Source organism: Citrus clementina, unplaced genomic scaffold (genome assembly GCF_000493195.1).
Source record: "Citrus clementina cultivar Clemenules unplaced genomic scaffold, Citrus_clementina_v1.0 scaffold_2, whole genome shotgun sequence".
In the NCBI taxonomy this organism is placed as follows: Eukaryota; Viridiplantae; Streptophyta; class Magnoliopsida; order Sapindales; family Rutaceae; genus Citrus; species Citrus x clementina.
The window spans coordinates 5,529,589-5,551,491 of record NW_006262688.1 but is presented as its reverse complement, the minus strand read 5'-3'; the positions used below and the strand labels follow the sequence as shown (position 1 = coordinate 5,551,491).

General features: G+C 31.2%; 1 protein-coding gene across 1 annotated transcript; it reads left to right on the top strand.

The window, feature by feature from the left end:
• The first annotated feature begins 12,741 nt into the window (after positions 1-12,741).
• On the top strand, positions 12,742-17,818 carry LOC18053050 (linoleate 13S-lipoxygenase 2-1, chloroplastic). Its single transcript, XM_006445905.2, has 9 exons — positions 12,742-13,141; positions 14,053-14,312; positions 14,482-14,719; positions 14,857-15,186; positions 15,297-15,382; positions 15,779-15,889; positions 16,019-16,320; positions 16,427-16,693; positions 16,868-17,818. Exons 1-9 carry the CDS (start codon positions 12,814-12,816, stop codon positions 17,628-17,630), a joined length of 2,685 nt encoding a protein of 894 aa, XP_006445968.1. The 5' UTR covers positions 12,742-12,813; the 3' UTR covers positions 17,631-17,818.
• The last annotated feature ends 4,085 nt before the right edge of the window (positions 17,819-21,903 follow it).

Here is a 21,903-nt window from a genome sequence, read left to right as displayed (position 1 = left end):
TCTCTCAGCATCCCCGACCTTTACCATTTCTTTTTTACTATTAGGCCCAAAGTCAAAAAGCATACCGTGCAACATATACTTTTTCAATCAGCCAAAAGCAGACCATATTTGATTAGACAAGTCTACCGAAAAATAAATGAACCAACAAAATGGGGAAGAAACGGGTCTATCTTTGAAAATACAGAGCAAGATCCTCATATCACAGTAGCCAAAGCTGATGCCACAGTTGAGGCTTATGCAAGAGTAAAAATGGGGAAGATTTTAGCAGCAGCAAGCAACACACCAGAAAAGAGATTAAGCTGGTTGCCTCCTCCGCAAGGTTTTTTTAAAGCAAATGTCGATGCGGCCATAAATGAAGAGAAAAGGGAAGCAGGTCTGGGAGTGGTGGTCAGAGATAGCAATGGAGAAGTGATAGCTGCAGCTGTCAACCGAACATCCTTCTATGGGAATGTAGCTCAAGCTGAAGTAGCAGCAGTAAACATTGGGATCCAGACTGCAATGGAAGCTGATTTGCTTCCTCTAATTGTCGAGACGGATTGCAAAGAAGTCTTGGATTTAGTCCTCCATAAGCAGAGCAGCAGAACGGAAATATTCTGGAATATAGCTGAAATTCAAAAAAAGATGAGCTCACTTAACAGCAGGGCAAAAATTCAACATATCTCTAGAGACTGTAATGCAATTGCTCATGCACTTGCTAAGATAGCCTTAGGTAGTGACAGATCTTGTGTTTGGAAGGGATCTTTCCCTCCTCAAATCATGTGCTTATTTTCAAAGCTTTGTTAATGAAAGTAAATCTTTCTATCAAAAAAAAAAAAAAATGAACCAACAAAATTAAACACACAAGTAAAGCATTCCATGTGCTCAAGATTGAGAACTAAATATAGCTTCATTGGTGCAATATTGGATTGTAACTACGGAGCAATGAAGCAATGATCGCTAAAAAAATAAAAAATAAAATGTAATAATATGAGTCACTCAAACTATAAATTTATTTTAAGATTATTTGAATTAGATAAAAATTGTAATTTTGAATTTGTTTGTTTTTAACATGGAATGACTTTATTTTAATTGTTAATTAGTCATTTTACAATATTCGTACGTTAATAAGAATAAAATAAAAAAATTCTTTTATCCCAATAATATGACCTATGATGTAACTATATTATAAATTATCATATATCAGGTGTTAATTTATCTTGTCATCTTATTATCACATAATAAATTATATAAGAATCAAACGCGTGATCCTTTTAAAAATACAAATTTTCTTTTAAATATACTATTCCTCTTTTTTACATTATTCTTCAAGAGCTTCTATGAGGGGGGTCGATTATTAACTGAAGACGGAAAAAAAAGGTAAAAGGAAACTATTATTTAAATTAGAGGCCTTCAATAGTCTCGCAGACTACTATAGTTTTGTCCTTGGATTAACTAAAAGGTTCATCCATGTGCCGGCGATGAAAATCCAATGTGAAATAATTGGCCATGCAGCCTAATCCTAATTTTGTCATCATGTACAATGAATGGTTATCCTAACGAAGGACACAATTTAATTTGCCATCCATGTGACTAATTAATAGAGACATCGCCCAAGATTAATTGTAGCCACACACGTCAAATTCAAAAGTAGTGTACGATAAGATAAATATAAATTTTGTTTTTATATTTTAAACGTTTTACTCGTGGGCTTGTTCATCTCAATCATCATCATCCAATTGAATTGAAATGCTTAAATTAAGGACAAAACTACTTTGCAATAGGGGTTTGGTATTTTTATTTTGTCCTTTTTAAGGTTAACTATAATGAAATCTTATAATTTGTTATAAAAATAAACAAGTTGAAAATTTTTAGATTTTCACATATTAGTCCCACACCTACAAATTTGTAGTTGCATTAATGCTTCTAGAAGCCACAATTTTCAGGACAAAAACTCAACTAAAAATACAAAACTCATTATTCAAACAAATAAAAATGATTTTATAAATTCATAAACTAACACTTTATTATTATTAGTAAATTAAAATATTTTTACTACATAATTAAATAATTTAGTATATTAATTAAATATTATGTTATAAAAAATAATAAGACATTACTTACATAGGATATCAATTAAATTTATTTTCGTATTTTGTGTATTCCATCAACTTGGCATATAAAATCTCTTGTTTGAAAAAAAAGAAAAAGATATGGAGTTTGAACCCTGCTTATATGGGTGAAAGGAAATTGGTTGTCGTGTTAAATTAAAAAGAAATTATATTTATATTTATCATCAATTATGGCTAGTAAATAATATACATAGTTTAACTATATAATAAATTAGTTAATTTATTAATTTATAAGTAAATTTATTAATTTAAATAAATATTAATTTAAGAAGAAATTATTTAATTGAAAACCTAGTTTAATAGCGTAAAAAAATTAAAATATTATAAATTTATATGTCATGATCGTAAAATTTTTAATTTTTCTTATTTTACATGAACAACGACTTTTAACATTAATGACCCAATAATCACATTTAGCCATTATACAACCCTTAAGTTAAATTCAACGGTGGATTTTGAAAATGACAAGAGAATGGGTATCAAACCCATGGATATAGTCGCTGGACCCTAAATTAAATGCTTTGCCAATCAAAACTTTCCTTTCACAATTTACATAACAAAAAGAAAACAAAACGAAAGTGACAAAGTGAATGATGTGACTTTGACTGGTATGAACAGTTTACCAAAGTGTAATTGCGTGATAATTCTGATAATTTTTAATTACTTCCACTCAATTATTTTTTAATTACTGGACTAATAGGAATTGAATTGAATGAAAGCCCTTCTGTAGGCGTCTGTCTTTTTAAAAATCAAATCCTTCCAAATTAAACAAAGCAAATGTACAATGACATAAAAAAATATTTTATAAAATATACATTTGGTCCTTGGACGCACGTGAAATAGCCAGAACTGTATGGTGTGTGTACCAAGTTTAGTGGTCCGGGGAGATGCATTACGCATGAGGTGGTCCTTCGCAATGACTAGGCAGACAAACAATTTTATGAATTTGTTTCATGGATTGAAAATGAGTAATGCGATTATTATTATTTTTTTAACTAGAAATTGTACAAATTTACAAATTCAGTGGTCCTCAGAGATTAAGAAAGATGGAGAAAAGGGGATGAATGATGGTGGTCTTGATGACCTCATGGTGCTATTTACTGATATTGTGGAGTTGTTTTTTTCCATTCTTTTTTATTTATCTTTTTTTTTGTATTTTATTTATTTATTTATTTTCTGTACTTATACTTTTGGTACATATATTTAATAATTTGAAATTTTAATTCAAAACAAACTGGATTATTTCAAGTTCACAATTAGAATTTTAATTCGATTGAATTCTCCAAATCGAACGAATCGTAACCCAATCACTCATAACTAGAACAACACGAATTAGGAAATTGGAATTGTTCATTTGATTTGATTGAGTTTGGAAGTTTAGAGATGGTTAAATTGTTTGAAAAGGAAAGCTAACGCAAATATAGTAGGTTGACAGATTGGCCGATTGATTCTTTCAATTTATTAGAACAGATGGTAAAAGAGGTAAGAGGTAATTTAAGGGCAAAATTTGTCCATGTAATATATTTTTTTTCAAATTGGAAGGAAGATAATGAAATCTGTTGATCTGCCAATTAGAATTATTCTTTATAAATTGAGAAAATATGACTAACGAAGGGCAAAATCCCCGTACTATGACCTGAGAAATGATGTCGACCATATTGCTAGTTCATTTAATGAGCTAATTGATTAATAAATTTTAATTATTAATTTTAATATCACAATTAAAAAAATTTTAGAATACGTCCCAGCCACTATGTTAGTCAAATAATAAGCGTATAATATTATAATATGTGTATTTTTATTTTAAAAAATCAATACGTAATTAGTGGTTATATTCAATTCAATTACGCACATTATTCATGTATTAATTAATCGTATTACACCTCATGAAACATAAAATTTCTTAAAAAGTGAATTTATGGAAATAGTTCTGATAATAGATTTGTTGAGCATCAAATTTTTTTTAAGAATATGATTTTTTTCTGAGAAGGCGAATGGTAAACCGGAGATTTTCCCTACTTTAATCTATAACCAAAACATCCGTGGAGTATAATGAAAACATCAATGTGGTTTAGTAGTAAATGTTTTTTTTTTTCCTTAAGCAGATCTTTAAAAAATGAAGACAACTTAAATAAGCATGAAATCCAAATTCATATACACACGACATAAACGCTCAAGACTTTAAGATAAATTAATAGATTTTAAATATGGCGGTGTCATTTTTATAGAAGAGAAGAAGAATATTAACACTTTAAATTATGGAGCACGTGAAACTGAAGACAAACTAGTGTAATAGTACGTCGTACGTATCTTTTTCCTCTTCGGCCCCACTTGGCTTCATTTTTTTTTTTGAAAAGGGCTTCATTTTTCATGTGCCATAAGTCGAATGGAGCACGTGAAAACCAACGACTTTTTACCAGCGATTAGATGAATTTGTCGGTGATACCCATTCTTACTTTCTTAGTCTTTGCTAGGGTTAGCAAAACCCGGGGCGGGTCCGGGTATCGCAATGATCAGACCCGACTTGAATGCATAGATATCCGGGTTGAATTGTGTCAAAATTTAATTTGGGTACCTAAATTTTATATTTTTTTAATAAGATGAGTCTATTTACACTCTAAAAAATACTTTGAACACACTTTTACTTATAACACTCACTTGTTAAATTTTTTAAAAATAATTTTACTCAATACACTCTTAAAAATGCCAAAATAACCCTCAATTTGCTCATCACTACAAACTCGGAAAATTAAATTCCATATCAAGAACTTATTCGACAATACTCTTCCTCGTAACTCTGACACAATGGCATTGACCTCTGTTTAGTTGCTCTAAATGAAGGGACGATGATAAGGGATTAAGTGTGTAAAAAACCGCTTGATAATAATATACTTGAACCTACTGCAGAAAAAGGTGCTACAAAAATTGGCTGGTATGCTCTTGTGACTGTTAGGAACTAACAAATATGAAATATTAACTTTTGATAAATTGGAACCTTGAGATATTACAAGTATGATTTTTATTGTGGTAGAATTCGAGGTAAAAGTTGATTCAACGTATATTATTTGGCCATAAAATTATTAAGTTCGATAGTTTCAAGAACAGCACCAGTAGGGCAACCCATGAAGAAAACCAAACTTCTCATTGTAAAATGTATTTAAGTAGTATAATAGTTTAAAATTGATTATAATGGGGACTTCAAGAAGCATATCAAAGAAATTAGAAACATAAAGTAAGAGTTTATGCTGATTTAACGAAAGGCTAAAGAATAATGTATTTATTTAATCACACAAAATTGTCCTTAATGGTAAATTAAACTATGGGTGTTTTTGTAATATAAAATTTATAAAATAAAAGAGTGTTTAGAGTAATTCTTAAAGTGCAAATAGTCTCACCTTTAGAAAAAATAGAAAATAAAAATAATAATTTTTCTTATTTTTAGTATTTAACATTTTTTATTTTAATTTCAACATATTCGATTTATGTAATTTTTAAGAAATACGAATAAAAGTTTATTTAGAATAAAGTAGTACTGCAAAATTATAACGTCGGAAATTAAATTTCAGTCGAAAAAAAATTGGCAATCTCCCATCGCTATTTTGCAATCGATATATTGTACTCTGTATTTGCATGGCATTTGTAGTGCGGTAGGTAGGTTTACCGCCGCACCAATCTCCACCACAATTGTTGAATGAATTTGGAGAAAATGTTAGGTGAAAGAAAGTGAGTAGGATTGAATGCTTATCTTATGTTGATGTCTGTACGTTGAAACAAATGTACAGGTGACACCAAATCTTCATCAGAACAACACGTGTAACCCATGTGATATTTAAGAACATGAGAACTCGCTTTGTTTTCTTTTTACATTTCTGGTGAATTTGGAAATCGTTTGATTTGATTATTGCCCGCTTCGTTCGATACCCGCGCTTTGATTAAGGTGTCAGAGACATTTAAGTAAGAAATTATTAAATTTGGATGACGGGTTGGATGTTAGCTGGGAACAACCTATTATTATTGGCAGTTGGCTTCCTTCAACTGAACTATTTATGCATTTAATGCAATTTATGATGTAACCGAAAAATTAAAGTTTTTGCCACCGAGAACTTATAGAATCTATATTTGACCAAAACAAAAAACTTTGTGGGAGACAAGACTTATTAGAGTCTGTTCGATACTGTACTCAGCTAGGTGTAGTTTTTAATTTTTAATGGTAAAATTATATTTATTGTATTATTAATTTTTTATTTATAATTACAACTTTTTTTTTAATGATAATAGTAGTTCTTAAGCCACACATCTAATACTGAACAAGACTTTATAAATGTAACTTACAGCTATTTAACAGAAAAATTTACGTGTGATAATTGCATTACACGAACTCTATTCCCTAAAGTTTTCATGCTGGAAAGCCGACTTCTGCCTAGAAGCGATGAGCCATATTGTAACACCCCAATCCCACTAACAAGACACTATGATAGAATTGAAGTAAAACTGCATTTCATTATTCTCATATTTAAGACTTTCAAAGTAGTAACTAACAATAAATGTTCTGAACCTCTAAAGGAAGTTAAATTATTCTTAAATTATCAACGTAACAACAATCCCCAAAATAAACAGAGCTCTTATTCTCCCTCCTAAGACCATGAGCTCACATCATCTAAGTCTATAATAAAAGGTGAGCCGTCAACTCGGTAAGTAAATTTATGCACAATACTAAAAACTATTATAATATAATTTAATAAAACTTCTTAGATATACATAACAATAAGAGAAATAACCTTTGTAAATTATCATTTAGCTAAAATAAATCACATCATCATAAAGCCATTTACATCCTTTTAACAAAACAATAGCATTTGAAACACATAAAACATATTTAGCTTATGTCACATAGTATCACATGTAAACCCAATGACCCGGCCATATAACATCATTTAAGGTACTAAATTATTTAAAGTATTTTGTTATTAGAAAACAATTTTCTCGTCTCTACCTAAATTATTTGTCCTAGTGAACGTCTATAAATTATGTTACACATGTACATGAGTTGGCTGTGCGCAATTATTGTGGCATACAGTTCCATTAATCACAATAAATAAATTGGTTGAGCCATTAAATGGTTATTGATAGAAAGAATATATAATGTCGTGACTAAAATTTGGTATCAATATCGGCATAAATATAAATTTTATAAATTACATAAAAGACAAGTAAATAAAAGATAAAATAATTAAATTCATATAATACATTTCAAATACTTCTTTTATCCCTTTCAGTCTCCATGTGCCATTATTTTTTGGATAGGATTGACTCTATAGTAATGGGCCTTAGACAATTTTTTTTTTATAAGACCTCTTTACTTTCAGTATCTTCAACACTCAAAAGAAATATAAAAAAAAAACTCAAAAATCAATCAATTTTTGATTATATCTTGAATGTTAACAATTAACAAGATAATAAGAAATTTCAAAAAGAAAAAGTAGTCAAGAAGATATTTTATTTAATTTCTTTAAAATCATTGTTTCAAGAAACTAGTTTTTCCCTTCAAAAGTGAGGCAATAAATGTAATAATTTTTTTTATAGAGCTCAATGTAAGAAATTTTATAATATTAAATAAATAGTATATTTTTAGACAGATAAAGAATTTAATCTTTTTCTTAGAAAAATAATAATTAATTAATGGTTACACAATACTATTAATTCTAGCTTTTTAAAATTAAGGTTATCAAATATAGAATTTGTATAAAAATTCTTAATTGTAAGATAATTATGAATTAAAGAGACACTTAAAAAATAAATTTTCCTACAATAAGTAACTTTAAAAAATAATTTTTCCTATAATAAGTAACTTAAAAAAGTCTATTAATTTAAATCTATTAAAAAAATACCAAAAAGTAAACAGTTTTCTTAACATATGGGGCTTAGATGACCACAATGAGATCTTAACATGAGACACTAAGTAACTGTCTATTTTGCCTATATTTAAAGCAGCGCCCCTATATTTTGAAAACCTTGGCGTTGATATTAATGAGGAAATTGTATTTTTTATTTTAAAAGAGATTTTAGTGTTACAAAATGTATTACGCGAGTGTCTTAATAAACCCGGTCCGTGTCCATGATTCATGTGTCATGGTACTCGTGTACTATACACATGTGAAATAGGTAAATTTTACTTATTCTAATTTAGTTTTTTATTCTTTGTTTAGTCTTTTAAATTTCTTGTCTTTATTTCCAACCGTCGAGGTTTGCCTAAAATAAAAATAAAGAAAAGAAAAACTTCTTGTCTTTGTTTTTTTTCATTTTGTGCTTTTAAGATTCTTGCATTTAGTAATAACTTATCAAAAGACTTGTTCGTCCTTACAAAAAATTACCCTTTCTATTTGGTTTGTAACTATAAGAGGTGATGAGGTATTACAAACACTTCAGGACTAAATAATATATAATAATTTCAATATAAGAAAAAGTGATAATCTTCCAACAAAACAATGTGTAATGTAGCACTAAACAAAAAGTAAAATGAATGTACAAAAATTTAACAACCCAAGGCTTAAATAAATACACACAGTATCCAGAGGATCTTGATCCCACTGAAGTAAATAACAAAAAGGAAAATATATATCAATTTCTTTGATAACCAACGTTAAGTTTATACAAATCGATTGAAATTAGAAAAAAATAAAAATACAATTAATATGTATAATTTAGGAATAATGCAATTGATTGCCATTGATTTGCTCAACCAATCATTTTGTTAACTAATTAACAAAGAGTTAGCAATGAATTTCAATTTTGGACATGGAGTCAGTGTTGAGTATTAAATCAATGGCTTTTAGGTAACAGAAATAAAAAATAAAATAAAATTTAAATTATGACCATTAATTTAGTACTCATCGAAAATTCAGCTTATCATTAAATCATAATCCTTCAATTTTATAGCAATTTATCTTTCTTCCTATCTTTGTTCTTTGTTCTTTTTCACCCACCTAACAAGAAAGTTTGTAGAAGAACCCAAATTCACTAGTCTTCTCTGTAAAATTATATTAATTGCGTCATTTTCATTTTTATCTGGTATGAGAACTCCTAGAGATGATAAAATGGGTCACAATGTGATTGTACAACATAGATAGATAGGATTTTGTTGCATCTATGTTGACAAATGTTGATATGATTAATAAATGGGCTGACATGATACGACAAGATAAATAACTGTGTCATATTCATGTTGGACTGCCTCAACAGGATTACACATTCATGACACGAATATCAATTAATATGTATATTATTATTCAAAAATTACTAATATATATGTTGAACAATAAATTTATTGCTTCTATTTTATACATATTATATTATAAACTTATTACGTCATATTTGTATCATAGTAACTTATTTATAACCTATTTTAAAGAATAATATTGACATATCTGTTAATTTTTTAAATTAATTTTTAATTTTTTGTATTAAATATGTTAAATGGGTCAACAAAATTAATAGACGTGGTCGTATTCATATTTTGATATTTCAACATGATTAATAAATGAGTCGTATCTGTGCTTGCTTAAATTTAACATGACACAATTAGACAAATTAACACTTCAAAGAACCCCAAAATTTCGTTCACTTTATTTTTTGCTTTAGATCTTTATGGGTTTTGGTGGAATAACTCTCTGCATTTATTCATCTTTATATTTTTCAATTTAATTAATCTTCTCACTTAGTTGAGGGTTTATAAAAAAATAAAATTGTATAAATTGAACATGTATGATTGTAAATCCATAAGAATGAAATTTCATTTTTTAAATGCGAGAGTGACACTCCCCTAATAAAATTTTGACAATAAACTTAGTTGGGATAGAAACTTATTGACTAAATATGAAAGATACCGTTAACATTAACAATTGTATTATCTTTATTAAATCAAGATTATCTATTCCCTGATTTGGAAGCTCATCCCCTCAATTTTTGGGCAAGCTTAATTTTGAGTATTAGTTTAGTTTATGAGCTTTTATATAATATTAGAATTAAACTTATATATGAGTGGGCTCATATGTATTCCTTTACCACTCAATATAGACAAGACAAAAAAAAGGCCCGTACGTGACAAGAGGTGATAGGAAAAATATTCTACGTTGATTGATAGTATGTATTGATTAGCTAAATAATATAAGCTTAAAATAATTGTTAACTCATCTATCTCGACTAAAACGACACTATTTCCTACCAATAACATTTTATTCATGATCACATTAGTAATCTTTTCATCGACAACTTAAACTGCTCTTTTACTATAAAATACTTTTTGAGTTATCGAGTTATTAGGTGATAGCTAGGGATGACAAAATTCTCCACGGGTTTGGGGTCCCATGGAGCCCCACCCCAAATGGGGAAAATTTTTAATGATTTTTGGGAAATGAGGTGGGGAGTGAGGGAAAATAATTTTCAAATTGTTAACGGGGCGAGGTTTGGTATTGCACTCCCCACCCCACCCCCACCCCAATCCCCGTTATATATATATATATATGTTTTTAATTCTTATTTAATAATTTTTATTTTATCAACTACAATGTCAAATAATAAATTTTTTAAATTTTTATGTAATATAAACAGGATATGAATAAAAGAAAATCCTACAATAATTTTCAATTCTAAACACATTATTATGTTTTCTTTTCTCTTTTAAGGTGCTGCTCTCTTTAAATATTTTTCACTTTTAATATCATTTTAAGATATTGTTTCAAATTTTTAGATATTTAAAAAAATTTAAATACTTCATAATATAGTGATGATTTTATTTTAAGTTTCTAATTTTTAATTTACTAAAATCATATATTTATATATACTATAAAGTAGGTAAATGGGGAATGGGGCAGGGATGGAGAAATCATTCCGCACGTGGGGATTCTCCATCCCCAACCCACTAAATTTATTGGGGAATGGGGTGGGGAATGGATAGGGATGGCAATGGGGAGGGGAGGGGAGGGGACCGATCTCTCCGTACCCATCTCCGATATTTTGTGTATGTCCCCGTCCCCTTCCCGTCCCCGTCAGAATTACTTGAGAGAATCCCCATCCCCTCCCCGGATAATAACAGGAGATCCCCGAGGGTCCCCGATCCCCGAATAATTAATACATTTTTTTTCGATTTTGAGTTAATCATATTAAAATAAAAAATTCAAATAAAAGTAAAGTTCGAAATATATCTTACATTAATATCTATTACAAAAGTCACATACATTAAATTAGTAAGTAACGCAACATGCAAAGGATACAAACTTCTTTTACAAATTATCATGAACAAATTAATAGTCTAATACAAAATTGTTATAAATAAAATCGAATTTAAGTTCAAAATTAACTTTTTCAATGGTGGCGTGGGCACTTTATAAATTTGGATTATTTCCTTTACAACACAATAGTTAAATCGGAGCAAATCAAAAGCAAATATTAGATTAGATTAGATATTAAAATTGTAATTCGCTGTGGGCAATTATAACATCTAAAAATAAATAAAAAATAGATTTAAGTTTAAAATATTTAAAGAATATTAAAATTTTAAAAAATGTTTGGCTATTAGAATCTACTCGGTCTTTTTAATGTCCTAAATAAAAATTTAGGACTTTAATTAGTTAATTAGGCCTAAAAGTTTAATAATATAAATATTTTGATATTTTTTATTTTTACCAATATTTATAATTTTATAATTTAAATTTTATTATTTATTTACTAGTAATTTTAAAAAATTAAAATAAAATTAAAATTTAAAATGAGAAAATGGGTAGGGGATGGGGATTCCACCTAATCTCCGTCCCCTCCCCGAATAAGAAATTGGGTAAAAAAATTTTCCCGTCCTCTCCCCGAATAAAAAATTGGGTATGAAATTATCCTCATAACCTCCCCGAATGGGGAAAATCCCCGAGGGTACCCGTCCCTGTGGGGATTTTTGCCATCCCTAAGAATGGAGGCAAAAGAATTTAATGGGGTGGGGAATGGGATAAGCCTCCCCACCTCCACCGCACCCCATTGTCATCCGAGTGACAGCGTCTAAATTGTAATTATTAAAGAATCATATACAAACAAAAATATATATTAATTTTGAGGATATAAATCAATGGGAATAAGATAATGTCACGTTTCGTCGTTTCCCTCATATGGGAATCAATGTCTTTGAAATTATAGTGACAGACAGACACTTTGTGAAAAGAAAAAATGAAAAAAAAAAGTGACAGACAGACGGTTCGTAATGTTGATAATTACCGACTGTAGAATCAACATTGCAGAAAAAGTGATGGGTTGAAATTTAAAAAAGCTGTGGAGTGCGTAGCAGAGAAAATCAAGGATTTGATTGTGTAGATGAAAAGAAAATAATTAATTAGCAATTCAAATTTAAGGACTGTATCCTTAAATTTCTGACCTAGACAGCAGATAAAAATTAAGGATTGGATAAGGAAAAGAACAAGATTAATTAAGAATTAAGATTTTCGACCACAAATGAATACCGACATACATTCAGAATGTTTTTGCAATCTAAATTAAAGACAAAATTGTCTTGCCTACTTACCCTATTCTAATTTGGCTTCATTTTTTGTGCGCCATCATGTCTTCAAATTTCTATATAAAGACAAGAATGGTCACTCAAGTCTCTCACAGGCAGCCAAGAAATAGAAAAGCTTTTCTCTCAAGCGTCTCCTTCTAGTCATTACTAACAATGTTTAACCCAGTACTGGTTCATCAGACTCGATCTATTAGAACCATATTGCCACTTTCGAAGCCATTTCTTCATGGAAATGGCAATGTTTTTCGCCAAATTCAGTCAAGTCCTTCATTTAAAAAGGGGCCCAAAATTCGACTTGGGTCTGTTCCTAGTAACAGTGTCAAAGCTATGGCAGATACAGCTGTATCAAACGGTGTTACGGCTGTTGTCACTGTGCGACCACCTATCAATCCGCTTACGGCTGGTGGTCAAGTCATTGATGACGTAGAAGATTTGTTCAGTAAATCACTACAATTGGAGCTTGTTAGTGCCAAGGATGAAAGTAAGTACTGCGAATAGATATGATAATCAAACTTTTATTATCCTTTAATTTCTTCCTCATTTCAAGGATCCTAAATTACATAGTTCTAAACTTGCTTAATAACATGCTTAATAACATTTTTACACTTCTAAACTTGGAAAACATGCTTAATAACATTTTTACTTCCCATGTTCTAATAGAGGTTGGCATTGGTCGAATTGTGTCAATCCAACCCAACTCGTATATAGTGCGGGTTGAAAAAGTCTAGCCCAACATAACTGGTTATATTTTTTTTAACCCAACCTGCAAAAGTATAAGTTAGGAGGGGTTGGATTGGACTTTTGAAAAAAGTTCACTTTCATAGTCTAATTTAACACTTTATAAAAATAAAACGTTACAAAAATAAATAAATTAATTAAAAAAATATAAAAACACAAATATAAAATTCCTTAAAACCAATCCAATATTCAAAGTCTAACAAATAAATTATTAGTTTATAATTAAGGAAAAAAAAGTCCAAAAATTCAAAGTCTTGTTTAACATAAAATATTAAAGTCTAAATACCAATAGTCAATATAAGTTTAATTAATTGAGAGAGTTTTATTATATTTTCATATTTATATTTTTGTTTTTTGTTCATATATATATATATTTATTTATTTATTTATATTTATGATGAATACAATTTGGCAGGTTGAGTTGAAATTGTTCAACCCAACCTGCAAGCAGTATAGGATGGGAATTTAACAATCCACTCCAACCCGTTTCTTTTACCAACTTAACCCAAACCGCCAAAAATCATGCGGGTGGGGTGGGTTTCACAGCTTGGTGCCCACCCCTAGTTTTAAAACATTTTAAACTACATATTTTCTAATATTCTAAGAATAAACTTTTTTAATAGTTCTACTTTCTTTTTCCACATTCTCTTTCAGATAAACCCACAATTAGTGGTAATGCAAAAATAAAGGGGGTAGTAGTGAAGGATTGTGAGGTGCAATATGAAGCAGAATTCCAAGTTCCAGTTGATTTTGGAGAAATTGGTGCAATATTAGTGGTAAATGAGCACGCTCTTGAGATGTATTTAAAAGATATAGTTCTTGATGGTTTACCAAGTGGTCTTGTGACCATAACATGTGAATCGTGGGTTCAGCCAAATACTAGCAAAGACCCGAGAATTTTCTTTACTAACAAGGTCAGTTTCAAATTTGCTCTGACTCTTTTAAATGTACTAAGTTGTTAACTATGTCTCAATCTTTTTTTTAGTTTCCCTTACATAAGTCATGTTACACTTTAGTTAAAATAATTTGACGCCAAGGTCTAATGTGATTTTTCATTTTTAATGTGTTTTTTTTATTGACCAGTCATACCTGCCGTCAAAAACACCGAATGGATTGCAGAAATTAAGATATGCCGAGCTAGTTAATTTACGGGGCAATGGAGAAGGGGAACGCCAAAAAGCTGATAGAATATATGATTATGATGTCTACAATGATCTTGGAGATCCTGACGAAGATGAAGAATTGAAACGGCCAGTACTCGGTGGAAAACAGCATCCTTATCCTAGACGTTGTAGAACTGGACGCCCACATTGTAAAACTGGTAAATTATGATTTAGTGTTAGTGCAACAACTTTTTGTTTATGCAGCATTTTTTTTAAAGGTTTGGTCTGATTCTGACGAATTTTCTTAAGCTAGAAAAACCTTTCACATAAGCTAATATTTAGTTTGTTAGTGCAGACGAAGCGTCGGAGGAAAGAGTGCCAAGCAAAAGTTTGATACCTATTTCGCCTTATGTCCCAAGGGATGAAGAGTTCTCGGCGATAAAGGAAACAACGTTTGTTATAAGGGGATTGTTCGGACAGTTGCGTTCGCTAATACCAAACTTGAAAGCCGAATTTGTCGACACCGATGGGTTCCCAAACTTCACAGAAATAGACAAACTCTTCCGTGAAGGAGTTAAAATTAAAGATGCAGAATTTTGGAAATCGTTACTTCCCGGATTTGTTGAAGAAATTAAAGACATTGGCGATTTTTTTTTGAGGTTTACGAGTCCTGAAACATTTAAGAGTAAGAATCTCTTCTTTAATTGTCACACAAACAAGCTGCATATGCATGCTTTATTGCTTTAATCAATTTGTTGCTGTAGTTTAATTATCTGTGAGTTTTCTCATTTGCAGGAGACAGATTCTTTTGGTTTAGGGATGAGGAATTTGCTCGGGAAACTTTAGCTGGTCTCAACCCTTGCAGCATACGGTTGATTACGGTATTATATATATAATTCTGAACATTTGTCTTCGGCAATATCGTGAGAAGTAATCATTTAGTATAGAAGTTCAGTGCCTAACTCATAGTCAACAGTCTGCTCATGGTATAAACCTGGCCTATTATTTTATTCTCAGTCCTGAGATGTAATTTCTTTAACACCTTGTCGCATGCCGACCGTTGCCTTGTTTGATGTTGTCATATGATAAGGTAGCGTGAGACCCACATGAGTTGGCTTTGATACCATAAAAATCTATCATAACATCGATCTAAAGATAGGAGGGGGTAAAATCTAAATTAATTTTTGCTTTTGATTCCCTAAAATATTTAAATTCGGGTGAATAAGTAAAAAACTGCTTGAAACCTTTTTTAGCATGAGATTAAAATTTTTTTGCAGGAATGGCCGTTGAAAAGCTCACTCGACCCAAAAATCTATGGTCCATCAGAATCAGCAATCACCACAGAAATGATTGAGAGTGAAATTAAAGGCTGTACGACTGTTAAAGAGGTAAAAATAATTATGAAGCGGATGGGAATCTTTAGTTATATCAATAAATAAGATAGACAAGACCAGCAAATTATTTCTTTCGCCCAATTAATTCGTAAGCTAAACTTCTTAAAAATTGGGTTAACGCAGGCTCTAAATCAAAAGAAGCTGTTCATCTTAGATTACCATGACCTATTTCTGCCGTATGTAGAACAAGTGAGAGAGCTCGGAGACAGAACCTTGTATGGATCTCGCACTGTATTCTACTTGAACCCAGATGGCACATTGAGGCCACTAGCCATTGAACTAACTCGGCCTCCAATGGACGGCAAGCCACAATGGAAACAAGCATTTACGCCCTCTAGCGATTCTACTAAAAGCTGGCTTTGGAAGCTAGCCAAAGCTCATGTTCTTGCTCATGATTCTGGCTATCACCAGCTTATCAGTCATTGGTAAGTTTATTTAAAAAAAAAAAAATTAGACAAGCGTACATAATATATACTGGAATCAGCCATTAATTCCTTTGACCTAGCAGTGGGCTGCTTATTCATTTTTCAGGTTGAGAACTCATTGTTCTGTGGAACCTTATGCAATTGCAGCCCATCGGCAACTCAGTGCAATGCATCCTATCAATAGATTGTTGAAGCCACATTTCCGATACACAATGGAGATCAATTCTTTAGCTCGACAATCTCTTATTAATGCAGGTGGAGTCATCGAATCCACATTCTTGCCTGGAAAATACAGTATGTTGCTAAGCTCTATTATCTATGACAAGCAATGGCGATTTGACCATCAAGCACTCCCTCAAGACCTTATTAGTAGGTAAATAAGTCAAAACTATAAACTCTCTGCACGGATATTTCTCTTAACGTGTACTCTTAAGATAACGGTATACACTTAGCCTAAGAATTATTCACCGTTGATATTGAATTATTCCTTAAATATACTTTTGGTGAAGAACAAATTTAAGGTTACTTTTTCTTCCCAATTTTCCAGGGGAATGGCTGCTAAAGATCCAAGTTCTCCACACGGCTTAAAGCTAACAATTGAAGACTACCCTTTTGCTCAGGACGGTCTTGATCTCTGGGATATCATAAAACAATGGGTTACCGACTATGTGAGTCACTACTATCCCGATCCAAGCCTTGTAGAGTCTGATGAAGAGCTCCAAGCTTGGTGGACTGAAATTCGAACTGTCGGACACGGTGACAAGCAGGATGAAACATGGTGGCCTGTCCTCAATAGCCCTAAGGATTTAATTGATACCATCACAAGTATCGTTTGGGTAGCTTCTGGTCTCCATGCAGCTGTGAATTTTGGCCAGTACGAATATGCAGCCTACTTTCCCAATAGGCCAACTATTGCAAGAGCCAACATGCCAAATGAAGATCCATCTGATGATGAATGGCAAATTTTCTTTGAAAGACCTGAAGCTGCACTTTTGACTACCTTCCCCAATCAGAGGCAAGCTACTGCAGTAATCAGTGTTCTCGACGTGCTATCGGCTCATTCGCCTGATGAGGATTATTTGGGGAAATACATGGAACCAGCGTGGGGTGAAGATAAAATTATAAAGGGTGCCTTCGAAAAGTTTCAGGGCAGGTTGATGGAGCTTAAAGGGATTATTAATTTGAGGAATGCAGATAAGAATTTGAAGAATAGACATGGAGCTGGCAGTCTGCCATATGAGCTCTTGATGCCACTTGCGGACAAATCTGGTGTCACAGGAAAAGGAGTTCCGTACAGCATCTCTATCTAGAGTTCAAATTGCACTTTTCCTTTATTTACTTGTAATGAATAAGCTAGTTCTAATAATGCGGAAAACAATGACAAGTGGGTACTCCGAAACTTGAATTGTATGTTAAGAAAATCCTGGTGGGATACTTTGTGCATTCAGTGACACTCTTTCGTTGAATTTTTGTCGATTAATACTATTCGGACAAAAAATATGTAATCCCGCGCTGGTTTAAACATTTAATTTTCAACATTATTAACATTTTTTTTAGCATATATTTAGTTCACTTAATATTTTCCTTTTTTTTCACATATATTTCTTAGAAGAGTGACTAATGCGTGGATCTCCATAAATAGAGAAAAGGCGAAAAACAAATTAAGATGGAAATAATAGTCCACAAATCAACATAAAGTGAGTAACAAGTTGATTAACGCAAAATCAGCATAAGGAGATTTGAACATGAGATCTTAGTTGGCTTTAAAACCATGTTAGAAAAATAATTAATTTTAAACTAAAAATAAAAATCACTAGATTAAAAAACTTAAACTATTAGATTAAAAACTGCAACAGTAAATTTAATGCCAAAGTTTTTATATTTCAGCAAGGAAGTTACATTAATTTTAAGTGATGCTAGTTGATAATTTTTTAAAAAGGACCATTTCATATAAATTATGTCTCCTTTAGATACCAAAGGGTTAGACTGGGTTGTAACTTGGACTTTCCCTTTGAAAAATTATTTTGAGTAGGACTGGGCAAAAAAATCGTGGCCTTAAAAAAATGAACCGGACCGACGGTTCGGATTTAATTCGACCGATTTTAATTTTAAAAAATAACCGAAATATATGATTTGTAAAAAAAACTGAAATACTGGTTCAGTCTTCAGTTTACTCAGCTAAACTGAAAAACCGAATCGAAAAATCGGGTTATTTTTTGTTTTTATTCAAATCAACATGTGTTAAACTTTAATTGGTTGCGTAAGATAACTAAAATAGACATGCACACACACAATTATGGGTATATATATGTTACAATTTCTGAATTTCACCCAAAACAAACCCTAAAGCTAAAATCAAAATCGAAATCAAATCATCCAACCGAATCCATTGCAATCACGGCCGACACTGCTGTTATATTTGTTTGCAATTTTTTTTTGGTGAAGATGGGAGAATGTTGTTGGCGTAAATTTTCTTTTTATTTTATATTGTAAGTTGTAACTATTGTTATTTTTATTTGTTTTCACAACATTATGTTTATGTAGATGGAGTATTAGAGTTTGGTTATATATTTTGAAATCTTAATATTTCATATTTTGTGAGTACCTTATTAGTAGTTAGTAAGATATTAGTGATAAAATGTGTTTTGAATTCTTTGTATTTATTGTTAATAGTTGTAATGAAATTAGGATGAACTAATTGTTGAAAAAAATTATTACATTCATGAGGCCCAATGGGCTAAAAAATTATAAATTCAAAATAGGTCCAGAATCGAAAAAATCGAACCGAATTGAATCGATCCGAAAAGATCCGTATATATTTGGTTTTTTATTCGGTTCTTATTTGATTTTTTATTCGGTTCTTATTTGATTTTTTATATAAAATAACCGATTTAAATCGGTTTTGCTTAATTTCGATCCGAACCGAACCGTGCCCACCCCTAATTTTGAGACTCAATAAATTTTAGAAAATTTTCAGATAAACCATACGTATGTGTTAGTTCTTAAACCAATCTAAGATCAATTTAGAACCCCTAGGATCTAACTAAACTCTGCAATTAATGATTCTGAAAAATCAAATAGTAACACACACAAAGAATTAACCAGAAACAAGTAATCAAGAGATACAAAGATTAAGTGGTTCGGCCTGGAGATGGCCTATATCCATTGAAGAATTGAGTAACAAATCTTTATTGAATCACCGAGAACAAGTTACAAGCTTTCTCTCTTGATCAATCACAGCCTTTAAGATTATAAACTGATCAAAACGACTCTAAAAAGGTCTCAAGTTGGCCAGTTGTGTTTTGTGTTTGTTATAACAAACCTAGATTGTCCCTGCTTGTGTCACAAGCATTAATGGCCTTGAACTGGGTTCAAAACACGTGCTTAACTCATGAATATTATAAACAATCAAAACGATCCCCTAAATCGTCGTTTTGAGCTGAACAATGATAAGTGATCACATGTGATGGACATATGCTCTACTTAAGTAAATGTCTGACACTGGTATATTGTCATTTGCTCCATTTAATTTCATAAGCCTGACAAGTCATACATGCTTCAAAACAACACTTCTTAGAATCTAGTTTCAAGCTCGCACTTCAATATTCTCCACCTTGAACTTAAAACTCTTTTTAAACTTGCCGCTTCTTTCTTCACTTCCCTGTAATTCATCTTTCACATATACCAGCTAAATCTAAGCAAAGCTTAAATTTAGCACTTGGAATAGCCTTGGTTAACATATCAGCTACACTATTATCTGTATGGATTTTCTTCATTTTCACAGTTGCCTTTGATGTCTCCAACCTAATAGAGTGTAGTTTATATCAATATGCTTGGTCTTTTCAGGGTGAGTTTGGTTTTTGCTTATCACTACAGTCTTTTGATCAACTTCGAGCTCTTTTAACACACTTTTAACCATATTTCTTCTGCAGCAGCTATATACTCAGCTTTGGTAGCTAACAGAGTAATTACAGTTTGTAACTGAACTTTCTCGTTGACTGTGGAGTTATTGTAAATGAATAGATACCCTATAAGAGGCCTTATCCTATCTAGATCCCCTACATAATCTGAATCTACATAACCATCAGACTATCATTTTTCTTTTGGCCCCCATAAATAATGAGCTAATGTTCCCCTTTGATACCTATGTATCCACTTTACTGTTTTCCAATGTTTCTTCCAAGATTGGCCATATTTCTACTAATAATGCTCATGACATATAAGCTATCGCCTAGTCAATATCATAGAATACATCAAACAACCTATAGCACTTATATTAGGTATCTTTACCATTTTGGACTTATCAGATTCAGTATTGGGACACTGCTGTTCTGATAATATGAAATGAGCTAACAAAGGTGTTTGGATTGGTTTTGAATAAATTATTCATACTTATCAAGCACCTTATCAATGTATTCTTCCTAAGTCAGAAACAAAGTATTAGTGTTCTTATCTCTAATAAATTGCATTCCAAAAATCTTATTGGCTGGTCAGAGGTCTTTCATTTTAAACTTCTCTGTAAGTTGCTGTTTTAGTACTTCATTTGATCCATGCAATTGCTTATAATAATCATATCATTCACATATAAGATTAAATACACCCTTTCACCAGAAACCTCCTTAAAGAAAACACAGTAGTTGAGGTTGCACTTCTGAAAACTAAACTTCATCATAAAGCTATCATTTGATAAATAAGCAAAAAAGCTATCATTTGCCCTCTTCTTGAGTAAAGCCTTTGGCTGCAAGCTTAGCTTAATACCTTTTTTGTTTGACTCTTGGTTTCCCTTGTTTAGTTCTATACAGCCACTTATAGCATACCACTTTCCTTTTTTCTAGTTTTTCTACAAGCTCCTATGTATAATTTTTATATAATAACTCTATTTCCTCCGTCATTGTTTTAATCCACTGATCTCATCTCCACTTGAAGCAGCTTTCTTTTAGGTTCATTTTTTACTTTCTTTTCCCCTAAAAAACCCTTTTTTGAATTTTACCATTTATAGAATTCTTGGATATAAAGGAACGACAATTTTCAACCAAGACATTGTACTTAATGTTGCATGAATTGATACATTTATAGAATCTATTGTTGTTGATCTCGATCGAGGTTTCCAGTACTTCATAGAGTTAAAAGTTTGAATGTTGTTTGGTTAATGAGAAAATGAAAGAAAATTCAAAGAGTTGTGAATTGATTTCAAAATGTATTAAGCTCAACTAATTGTTTATTTGCATGAGAATATATACAATGATCTTGAATCTTCTACATGCCTCTCACGCATGCTACTATTGTAAAGTTAGTATTGTAACAAACTCAACTTTAGCCAGGTCAGCTGCCATGTTGTCATTGATAACAAACTCAACTTAACTAACTAAACCAAAGATAACAAACTTTGCTCATCTAGTTAAGCTATTGATTAATTGATTTACAACTAAATCAATTATCTTAACACACAGGAATAGACACCCTCTTCAATGAAGGAGTTAGATTGTCTTTACTCAAAGAGGAACCATTTTAGAAAAACATACTTACCACATTGATTAAGGAGGCAATCCATAAGGTGAAGCTGTTTTGCGATTTGAGACACTT